This window comes from Pan troglodytes, chromosome 6 (assembly GCF_028858775.2).
Source record: "Pan troglodytes isolate AG18354 chromosome 6, NHGRI_mPanTro3-v2.0_pri, whole genome shotgun sequence".
NCBI lineage: Eukaryota > Metazoa > Chordata > Mammalia > Primates > Hominidae > Pan > Pan troglodytes.
This window is the reverse complement of record NC_072404.2, coordinates 37,568,981-37,581,061: the sequence shown is the minus strand read 5'-3', so window position 1 is coordinate 37,581,061 and position 12,081 is coordinate 37,568,981. Positions and strand designations below refer to the sequence as shown.

Below are 12,081 nucleotides of genomic sequence, written 5' to 3'. Positions count from 1 at the left end.
ACAGTGCTTAACGCTACAACTGCTCAATAAATATGAGTGGGATGAGTGAACCAATCTTTTCATAAATACTTAACCTATGCATTTCTGCTGTGGTTTTGACTAAGCACAGAGCCAAGCCCTTTTATAATCAACTGAATTAGAAATAATGCTAGCATCTTTTCATTAAAAGGAAAGACACAGACCAGGTACCTGGCCAAACTAAAGGCTACCTCTCATCTTGTGGACAGTTTGAAGACCATGTTTTTTTTCATAAGGCTCAATTATCCCCTTCCTTGTTTTAAATTAACAAACAGTGTCCTCAGTGTGTTTGTCTTCAATTGCTCTAGTGTTGGATATTTTCCCTTTTTGTTTTGTAATCAATCGTTTGTGTTTAAACTCTAGGTCTTAAGCAAGCCCACATGAAGCTGCAGTTTTTACTGTGGCTATGGGAAAGTTTTATGATGTCTCTCAGCCTTGATTTCCACATTTGTCAAATTGAGTCACAGTAATAGTAGCTGCTGTAAGGTTGTTTTGAGGATGAAAATAAATAATCCCCAAAAAACACTCAGCATAATACTTGGCAGAGCGAACACATTCAATAGAAGCTATTAATAATGGTGATATTAATAATACCATTATAATATTGGTTTATTAATTATTATCCTTATTATTTTCTCCCTGACCTCTCCTCTAACTGACTATTTTCAGAATGACATCATTATGAACCTATTTTATTCGTTTCCTAAGTATACATGCCAATCTGATGAATTAAGCAAAAATGTACCCAAACACTCAGTAAACACCTTAGATACTCTTTGTGTATTAAAACAGGCCATTCTCCTAATGGCATGACCTCTTTTTCTCTTTTCTGTGGCTTTCCCAACTTGCCATGGACGCAGAGGAGAAGGCCAAGAAGGAAGCAGAGGAAAAGGCTCGTCTGGCCGCAGAGGAGCAGCAAAAGGAAATGGAAGCCAAAAGCCAGGCTGAAGAAGGCGCATCTGGCAAAGCTGAGAAAAAGACGTCTGGAGAAACTAAGAATCAAGTCAATGGAACACGGGCAAACAAAAGTGACAACCCTCGTGGGAAAAATTCCAAAGCTGAGAAGTCATCAGGAGAACAGCAACAGAATGGTGAGTAGACTTGCGCTGGTGAAGGGCTCTTTTTGCGGCATTAATGACATGATGAATGGAAACTGGTGAACAACCCTACTGATGGGGTCAGCTCACAGGGCAAGGCTTCCCTGCTCATCCAGTTCCTTCTGATCCCACCTCACTGGGCTGCAGGATTCCAGCAGAAGCAGCTACCAGCTCACCTGTGCCATCCTCTTCAGGGAGATTGATACCTTTCTGGCCATTTCCAGCTGCCCTGGAGACTCTAGCCAGTGCCTGCCTGCCTGCTGGGGGGATATTACCATGATCAACCCCAGCACATTCCTGAGTGCAAAGTGGGTAAATGGAAAGTCATTTTCCCATATATACCATCCCTCTATGTGGGCCAGACCTCAGGTTTGCCTGAGCCTTTTCCTGTAATAGATATCTGTATATCTGTATGTGTACAAGTGTGTACTTTAGGGGGACCAGCTGTTTCAGTTTACCTGGGACTGGGAGACACAGAGCTTTCTGTTTTAAAAACAGAAAAGCTCCAGGCAAACTGGAGTAAGCTGGTCACCATAGTGTGCATATAGTTATTGATTTCTTATATTTAATGCAACAAATATCGATTAACAACTACGTGCCAAGCACCATGCTTAGCACTAGGGATTTAGAAATGGAAAGGCCACAAGAAGCCCAAAATATCAAAGGTGATAGAGACATCCTCCAAATATTTCTAGTGAAATGTGCAAGTGAAAGTAGTGACATGGCAGATAAAATGCCCAAGGAACATGTGCAGAGAAAAACACATTAGCTTTTTGGGGACTGGGGATTATAAAATGGGGTAAATGTCAGAGTAGGCTTCAAGAGGGGGTTTTGAATGCTGAAGCTGGATGGTCAGATGGGCAAAAGAGACTTCTGAGTGGAGAGAACAAGATGAGCAAGTACACAGGGCTTTGATTTGGTTCCCTTGTTTAGAGGCAGGCAGGAAGTTCTGAGTCTCCAGAGCTTGCAATTGCCAGGTTGTGGCTGAATAGCAAGGTAATTTAGCAGTCAACAGACCTAGATTCAAGTCAAGCTGTGCTTCTCCCTTTTCAGTGTCCTTGGCCAGGCTACTTAACCTTCTACTGTTTCTACACAATGTATATAGTAATACCTATTCACAGCACAGGCCTCATGGAACCTTCAGTAATACTCATGATAGTAAAAACAGTGAAGAGAATAACAATAAATAGCATGTATTGACTGCACACTAGATGCTGTTTTAAGTTCTCTTTGTACATATTCATTCTCTTGCCTGCCTGGTGCGGCCAGGTAATCTACTCAGAACTGTGTTCTAGCTATTATGCCACAGGGCCGTGGTCAATGATTTCTATATGTAGAAAGTGCTTAGCACGATGTTCTCCAATTATTTTTATAATTAACCATCTATAACATATAATCAGAGAACAATATTTTAACACATGTAATAATAATGATAGCTTATATCATATTCCAGGAACCTTGCAAAAATTACTTCAGTTAATCCTGGTGACCACCCTAGGAGGCACAGAAGGCCATTGTCCCGACTCGTCCTGCCCCCTTCTGGAGATTGCTCTTAATTCATTTGCTTTGTATTCAAGTGCATTATAGTCTGGAAAAAAAAGTTATAAAGAATTTAATAAGAATTTTTCATGTACCCAAACTACCATTTGATCCAGCAATCCCACTCCTGGGTATCTACCCAGAGGAAAAGAAGTCATATGAAAAAGATACTTGCACATACATGTTTATAGCAGCACAATTCACTATTGCAAAAATATGCAACCAGCCCAAATGCCCATCAATCCATGAATGGATAAAGAAATTGTGATATATGTGTGTGTGTGTGTGTGTGTGTGTACATATATATACACGCACGTGTGTGTGTACATATATATGTATACACACACACACGATGGAATACTATTCAGCCATAAAAAGGAATGAAATAATGGCATTTGCAGCAACCTGGATGGAATTGGAGACCATTATTCTAAGTGAATTAACTCAGGAATGGAAAACCAAACATTGTATATTCTCACACATAAGTGGGAACTAAGCTATGAGGATGCAAAAATATAAGAATGATACAATGGACTTTGGGGACTCGGGGGAAAGGGTGGGAGGGGTGTGAGGGATAAAAGACTACAAATTGGGTTCAGCGTATACCGCTCAGGTGATGGGTATACCAAAATCTCACAAATCACCACTAAATAACTTACTCATATAACCAAACACCATCTTTTCCCCAAAAACCTATGGAAATTAAAATTAAAAAAAATAAAAACATATGTTCATACAAAAATTTTTTAAAACAAAAATTTATTATGTACCTGTTACTGTTTTAGAGGGCAGTACAGGCCCTTCCGTGCTACCCCTTCTGAGGTCTGAACCAACTGAGAGATAGGTAACAAAATCAGAAAGTCAATGATCAAGACATCAGCTCCACTAAAACTGGAACTTGGGAAACACAGAGTTGGTCTGTTGAATACATGGGCTTCTTTACATTTTGTTCTGAAATGAATTTACACAACCAGACACTGTATAGCCAGGCACAGGACTCTTCCCCCACCCCAGCACCCTGGCAGGCTGCTTCTAAAGTGACAGAAAAGGTGTGTGTCTTACAGAAAACATATCTCAAAGTAGTCTGGGATGTGGGTGGCTGGGCCGGGCTGTGCATGCTCAACCCTACCTCCTAGATAAATAATCACTCCTCTCAAAAGAGGAACATGTAAGCGGTGGTGAGAAAGGCAAGGTGTGTTTCTTCCCTCTGCTTTTTCTTTTAACAGAGTGGGTTAGAAATGTCTTGCCCTTAGTAAAAGCAATAACAATAATACCACCATTTTATTGAATGCTTAACATGTATCAGACATTGTACTTGAGATTCTATCTACATTAAATCATGTAAAAGTTCTAACAGTTCTATGAGGTAGAAACACTCATTCCCATGTTGTGGGTGGGAATACTGAGACTCAGAGAAGTGAAATCACTTGTGTAAAGTCAAGCAACCATTAAGTAGAGATCTCAGGTTAAACTCTGATCTGTGTGAGTCTCAGTGCTCTGTTAGGTAACAGCTTGTCCCTGTGGTTTGGTGCCTTCAGGGAGAGGGGCCATCAGAGAAATATGGAAACGTAACTGCTGTTTATAAGAGGCTTACACTATACTTACTCCAGGGATTGGCATGCTTTTTTCTATAAGGGACAAGATAGTAAATATTTTAGGCTTTGCAGAACATAAGGTCTCTATTGCAACTACTCAACATTGCCATTTTAAAGCAGCCACAGATAATATGCAAACAAATGAGTTATCCTGTTTTCCAATAAAACTTTATTTATAGAAATTAAAATTTGAATTCTACGTAATATCATATGTCATAAAATATTTGTCTTCTTTTAACCATTTAAAAATGTAAAAGCCATTCTTAGTTTGTAGGTCATGAAAAACCAGGCAGTGGGGCCAGGTTTGACCCATGGGCCATAGTTTGCCAACCCCAGGTCTAGTCAGTGGGAGAAACCAATAAATGCAAATAAGCTAGTCACAAAGAAGGATATGAATTCTACCATAGGGAAACAAAGACCCAGAGAGGGCAGATGTGGAAATAATAATTCATTTTGAAGTTGGTTAAGGGGAAAGCCTGAAAGAAACAAAACAGGAACCTGAGTCTTCAACGAGGCTGGCTTAATTTCACAACTGTGCTTATTTCCTGAAATAAGCAACAGTCTACCATTTCCCTTAAAAAGTAAGCAGTAAATGAGAGGTGGGAAAAGAAATCAGTTTAGAGCAATAATAAGAAAGCCTAATGGTGGTTCGGGCCTATATTACAGCAGCCTAATTAAAATGATTTATAACTGCACAGAAAGTCTCTTTTGCTTCCCCTTGTTTATTGAGTAACAGCTCACATCAGCCATTACTCCAGATACAACCCATGGGAAATTACCTAATGGGTTTTGCTCAGGCAACATCATCAAACAAGCATGTGTCACTGTCCCAGCCCCCTTCTTTGTGGGGTGCCCAGGATATCTTCCAAGTTAGAGCTGAAGGTTGTTGGTGAAGGAGGGGTTTTCAAGGTTAGGGCACCCACTGGCAGTGACAAGATCTTCTAATCTTTGCCCCCTGTTGAGATGACTTCCTTCCACAGCCTCCCCATCCCTGGCTGAGAACAGGGACCATCATGGGCTGCTGGTTAGCAACCAGCAAAGGGAACCATCTCCACGACTTCCAGAAGACATCCTGGTGTTGCTGTAGCTGTGGGTAAAGCTCCAGTTCAGAGCAACCTAGAGGGCTTAAAAAGCATGCATTAAGAGTGTGGGGGCTCATTGAGGGAAGAATGAACTAGAAGGAACTAGTTTGACTACAGTGCTCAAGATCCTTGAGTCCATCTCTGGCTTCATTAAAATAGGGAATAGCCAGTATTTGGACTGTTTTGTGGGACCTCTGAAGGATTTCTTCTCTTTTGGTGGTGGAAGAGGTGATGACCATGTCCTCCACTTAAAATCCTCCTGTTTGGACCCTGGCCAGAGTAGACTCCCCTGCTCCTCAATTCTTCCACCTAGTGTATATTAGTCTGTTTTCACACTGCTGATAAAGACATACCCAAGACTGGGTCATTTATAAAGAAAAGCTTAATGGACTCACAGTTCCACGTGGCTGGGGAGGCTTCACAATCATGGTGGAAGGTGAAAGGCACATCTTACATGGTGGTGGCAAGAAAGAATGAGAACCAAGCAAAAGCGGTTTTTCCTTATGAAGCCACCAGACCTCGTGAGACTTATTCATTACCACAAGAACAGTATGGGGGAAACTGCCCCCATGATTCAATTCTCTTCCACTGGGTTCCTTCCACAACACATGGGAATTATGGGAGGTAAAATTACAGATGAGATTTTGGTGGGGACACAGCCAAACCATATCACAGTCCATCCCATTTCAGAATTAAGAATGAGAGAGAACCTGAAGAGTTTATTGACTTCTAACTTAGCTTAGTATTTGTCAAATTCCATTGCAAGTATGTGGTTTGTAGAATATATTACAGCCCCCAATAGTCCTGAATCATCCTTAGATAATCAGTTCTTTATAAATTCATAGGCCAAAGGCATTTAGAAATGGAAATAGTAAACAGAAGTCTGAAATCTAAAACTTGAACTTCATAGAGAAGTTGCAAATACTATAGTTGAGGGCTTGGCAGTTATGCTGCAAGAGGGAGATCCAGGTGCAAGGTTGTGGCAGATGTGAGTTCAGAGTGGGGTATGAAACATATGAGTGGGCAGTCCATACCCCTTGACATAGATGGAATGGCCTGTGTTTGTCTAACTGGCTACAGGAACCTCAAGAAAAAAACTCAAATTTGGAAAACATCCTCAATCATTTGGTGAGTGGGTTATTCAGCAAATTTTACAAATTGGACATTTAGTGAATGAATCTTTGATGAAGCTGTCTACTTTCAATAATAGTAGCCCCTTCATAATGGGGCTATTAGAAGATTTAATAAAATGATGCATGCAAAGCATTTAGCATACTGCCTGGCACAAATAAAGTAAACAAGAGTAAATCCTGTCCCTCATGCACATTCCCTGGAGGCCCAGCTCACTCCAATTATTATTGGGATCTTTTGGCTTCAATAAGTACCAGTATTTGAGTGAGAATGTGTTCTTGGTTTTATGCAGGCTAAAAAGAAAGCTTCCATTAGTAAGACTAGTAAGAAAATATCCAACACTTGAAAATAAGGCTGGGTGAAGAGGCCCCTGACCTTTTCATGTAATACTGGCATATTGTTGAACACACATGCCCAGGGATTATTAAATTATTTTAGATAGGGGTGCAGCACTGTTTTACTGTAAAGAACCAGATAGAAAATATTTCTGGCTTTGCCTGTCTCTTTGCAACTATTCAGCTCAGCTGTTGCAGCATGAGAGCAGCCAAGGACAATAGGTAAATGAGTAAGTGTGGCCATGTTTCAAGAAAACCTTATTTGCCATAATCGATGGTGGGCACCATTGACCCAGGGGCCTTAATTTGCTGAATGCTACTCTTGAAGAACATGACTGTGTTTAACTTTATTTACTATTTGATTCAAGCCTAGGTACTGTGAAGTTATATGCTAATTTATAGATTTTTGACTGAGAGAGAAGATAACCCCAAACGTTATGGTTTTATTGCCCTGTAGGATATACCCAGTTTTGTCTCTAACTTAGCAAATGTATTTTCACGCGTTTCTAAAATACCTGTCAATACCCAGCTCCAGTACTCTTGGAATCCTCTTACTATTCCCTCATAAGTGGGTTAAATGCATTTTTGACACGTGTTCTTTCTAAGAATAGCATTTTACAACTTTTACAAACTACATTTTGACAAGATCATTTATTAAAATACCATTTATAGCTCTGTTTTAGAATAATAATAACTGTATTGAGTGATATGCCTTATAATTTATCCAAAATGCCTATAAGGTAGGTATTAACATACCCATTTTGCAGATAGGAAAACTGAAGCACAGAGTAGTTAAATAGCTATTAATTGGTAGAACTTACAGTTAGCTCGGGTTTCTCCTCACTCCACAGCTTAACAGTAAATCTTAACTGCTTCTCTTAGAAGATAAGCACATAACTTAACTACAACTCTGTTTAACAAGAACTTTCAGCCTCAATTTCTGCATCACAATCCAATTTCCAGGACCTAACGTGATTACAAAAGATATTTACACTCAGACACACACACTCTTATGACTGTAAAATTATGCTGCACTTTTTAAAAACTTGGCAGATTTAAAGATGTTTGTAACACCCCCCTCAGCTGTATACATATACTGTTTGTCATGTTTATTACTTTCAGGTGACTTCAAAGATGGTAAAAATAAGACAGACAAGAAGGATCACTCTAACATCGGAAACGATTCAAAGAAAACAGATGGTAAGAGTATTATTCTCATTACATTTTTCCATAAAATGTGCAGTTTAATGTAAGCTTGTTAGAATCATACCCAAAATTGAAATAGTGGTTGTGAATATATTCTTATATCCTGAAAAAAACCCTTCACTATATTTAAAGGGTACTATTATCCCTTTATCAATAATTTATAAATTATTGCTGTATCTCTTCCCCTTCACCCCACTTTCTCCATCACAAATGTTTTCTATACCCTTTCTTTTCCTACTTGCCATTTTTCATCTTAAACATCATAAAAAGTTTATTTTAGACTTGCTGATCAGAGAGCTAGAATGGAGTATCATATACTGCTAATGTATTTATAAGTTTTTTGATGGGGAATCATGCAGCATAAATAAGAAATGTTCCATGTTTTATGTTTTCATGTTTTTTCCCCTTGAACTAGTTCTTATTTTTGCTTAAAACAAAAACAAAAACAGGGGTCTTTATAGTGCTAATGTTGGGAGGCAGCATATATGGTTGTAAAATACAGTTTTGCCAGCAAGAACAAGTCCTAAAGGCAATGACAATGCAAAACGCAAGATTAACAACATTTTACTGTTTCTAAAACCTGAAAGTTCAAATTATATTACCCTTCACACTTTGAACTATAAGATTGAAACACCTGCCCTGGCCTTTTACATAAACTTCATTGTTTCAGCTATCACACAGGTTCGTTACTAGTTATCCCCTCATACACAGACATCATATTAAGCTAAAAATTAAAGTTTCCACGGAGTGGTTTTTGAGAGAATCCCAGACTCTCTAAGTCATACCTCCCTGGAGACATCATATTTGATGCTAAACTCTTCTTTGAATCGTTTTGTTAGAATACCTTTGAAGAACAAATGCTGGGTAACCAGGTGGAAGAGTAAGAATAAATTGGAACATAATTCTTTGCACATCTATTATAAAGGAAGCAGCCCCTTTAGCTTTCAGCCCTAAGCTGTTATGACATGCTGTCTTTGCTTGCATGCATGAAAACAGTTCTCAAACTTTTTCTAAAAAGACAATGCAAATAATTAACTCCAGGTGTCTTATTACATAATACCTGGGGAACACATACCTGCAATTTTTTTTTTTGCCAATGTGCTTATGCAAATGGAAATCACTTACCTAATGAGTGTACCCTTCTTGAATAATTGTGACTAAGAAGTAAATTACACAGAACAAAACAGAATTTAGAATGACAGTCTCTGAGCCAGACTCTATTATAGGTAAGATTTGTTTAAATACCAGAGGCTCTTTGCCAGCTATCAATACCAAATCAAGGCAACCAAAGCCAGAAAATGTACAGTGGAGGAACACTGTCAACTTCAAACCCAGAACCCAGACACTTTCTCCATCCTGTATCCAACTATTGGCCCACAGCTTCCTGTTAAATTTCTATAGCATAAAAGCCCAGAATAAATCAAGTCCCAAATTTTTCGTATGCCATTTTGAATCTTGTTGCATTTGTATATTGTGGTACAAACATCTGCTATAATGATGTCATGTGGGCATTGTGGATTACATTTTATCACCTTCATAAAGCCTTTTTAACTGTGCCCTTTGTAACTGAATCATACCCAAGTATTTAAAAGAATTAAACAGGTTTTTTTGGGGGGGAGGGGGGAAGTGATAAAATAGATTTTATGTTCTATTGTGCAAATAAGTGTAAAGTTTGATTGTTTAATGAGCAGGATTCTTGATCTCATGGGGCAGTAAGCAGATTGCTATAAATAAAAGAGACATTTTTAAATGTCTGTCTGTTTCCCTCCATAGCCTGTTCTTCCACTTCCTCAAGTAGGTCCTGGTGTGTCTGTATACTTGGAAGTTTGCACACAAACATAATCACGAACAACTTTGCATTTTATATTCACTGATGGACTAATATGACATCATTACTGCTTTAGTATCAATAGAACTTAGAGCATTGAGCTTCAGTGACTTGCACTATTTTAGTCCAAAACCTTTAACAGGACTAAAGCTAATTCTTGGTGGCAGGAAGTGGAAAGCAATTTGATGAGTCCCACCTATCCTTTTCTTTTTGGTCATTAAAGCTCTCTACTTCAGAAAAATTAGAAAGGAAATATGTAGATCAGGAGATATATTGATTGTTTTTAAGACTATGTAGAAAAAACCGGATACATTTTTGAACATTTCTTTTTGGATCCTATTATGTCAGATAATGAGTGGGAGTCAATTTAGCAATTTTTAATGTCCCTACCCCTAGACCAATCCCTGGGAACCATTGGTGACTAGTTCTCTTTAATATTTGAGAGGGAGTATCTGGGTACAATTCATGCCCAATGTGAACACTGAGAGAGAAACCCAGTGGAAACTGAATCACAGTTGGCTATTCCCAAACTCCCATGAGCCGGGGCATGCACAGGGGGAAGTAGTATGTGCTGAAAGGTAAATTACATCCTGGCATAATGAACACATTGCAGCTGTACATTATCTCTGTAAGTCTACTGCAGTACTATTTCGTACCTTGCAGCAGTAATTTTCTAACTGACTTCAAAGAATGGATGTCCTTTGAAAGTACCTTACTTACCCCTAGGGAGAAATGTATTGACATAAAAAGATCCAGGTCTCTGAGCCAAGATTCTAATCATGCTTAAACTTTTCCATTGGCATTGGAAGATTTGTGGGTTACCACACAAATATACTCTTTTCAGTGCATTTTTAGTCATGTTTGTAATAACATAGCCTCATGGACTTGCCATAATTTATTATAGCTATCCGGAAATACAAACTTGCCCTTAACTTTACTTGATCACATTAACAGAGAAATAAGAGATAGCCATCTTTTGTGCCTCTCAAACAACAGATTATGATTAGGCCCTGCGTGGTTATAAACCAAGTCTTAGGGAGGGAATTCAGCAGGAGTTTCTCCTTTATTGAATATCCTGGTAAATGGAATGTTTATGGATGGTCTCATGAAACTGAAAAGTGAGCTATGAAGAGTGGAAAGGGTCGGCAAGACAGTCTATGAATGTCTGCTTTTGCCAAAGATAAGTAACAAGAACTGGATTTACCCTCCCACCTGAAACAACCCAAAACCCCAGACAACATATGTGGAAGAGTGCTTTTTAAGATACCAGACATCAGGAAATGGAGAACAGTGATCTTTGGGAGCCAGGAAATAAATGAAATGAGCCCTACAATTGTCTCAGCTTACTGCCTTGAGAGGACTTCCAGGCAGCATAGAGAGGAGTGACATAGGCACATCTCAGTGACTCTCTGAGTTGAGAAGTTGGATAAAAATCCAGGAAGACCAAGGTGGCTTTAGTTAACAGAATAAAATACTGGAGAGAAGAGGATTACAGAGAGATAAACTCTAGAGATCTGAAGAATATAAGAGTACAATAGTACTCCCTTATTATCAGTTTCACTTTCTGTGGTTTTAATTACCCATAGCCAACTGTGGTCCGAAAATATTAAGTGGAAAATTCCAGAAATCAACAATTATAAGTTTTAAATTGCACACCATTCTGAGAATGCGATGAAATCTCATGACGTCCTGCTTGTATTAGTCTGTCCTCAGGCTGCTAATAAAGACATACCCCAAACTGGGTAATTTATAAAGGAAAGAGAAGTTTAATGGACTCACAGTTCCACATGGTTGAGGCCTCACAGTCATGGTGGAAGGCAAAGGAGGAGCAAAGGCACATCTTACGTGGTGGCAGACAAGAAAGTGTGTGCAGGGGAACTGCCCATTATAAAATCATCACATCTCATGAGACTTATTTACTATCATGAGAAAAACTCATCCCCATAATGCAATTACCTCCCCGAGGGTCCCTCCCATGACACATGGGGGTTATGGGAGCTATGATTCAAGATGAGATTTGGGTGGGGACACAGCCAACCATATCACTGCTCTATTCCACCTAGGATGTGAATCATCTCTTTGTCCAGCATTATCCGCACTGTACTGGTTCTACTTACTACCCACCTGTCACTTAATAGCCATCTCGTTTATCAGATTGACTATTGAAGTATCACAGTGCTTGCAATTAAGTACCTTTATATTACTTAACAGTGGTTCCAAAGCAAAAGAATGGAGATGTTGGCAATTCAC

The 12,081-nt window shown here is 39.0% G+C and overlaps 1 protein-coding gene across 10 annotated transcripts in view; it reads left to right on the top strand.

Annotated features, from left to right (window-relative positions):
* PDE1C (phosphodiesterase 1C) overlaps positions 1 to 12,081 on the top strand; it is a 593,630-nt gene that overhangs the window by 488,135 nt on the left and 93,414 nt on the right. For 9 of the 10 annotated variants that reach the window (XR_001719169.4, XR_010158831.1, XM_003318247.6 and 6 more), the window contains 2 exons: positions 879 to 1,109; positions 7,920 to 7,997. Coding sequence is in view for 8 of the 10 variants with exons in the window: in XM_003318247.6 (XP_003318295.2) it covers positions 879 to 1,109; positions 7,920 to 7,997 (309 nt within the window). In the remaining 2 variants the exon portion in view is untranslated. Of the gene's footprint in view, positions 1 to 878; positions 1,110 to 7,919; positions 7,998 to 9,776; positions 9,920 to 12,081 lie in introns of those variants that run through there. The other variant, XM_063815291.1, reaches the window with a different exon arrangement.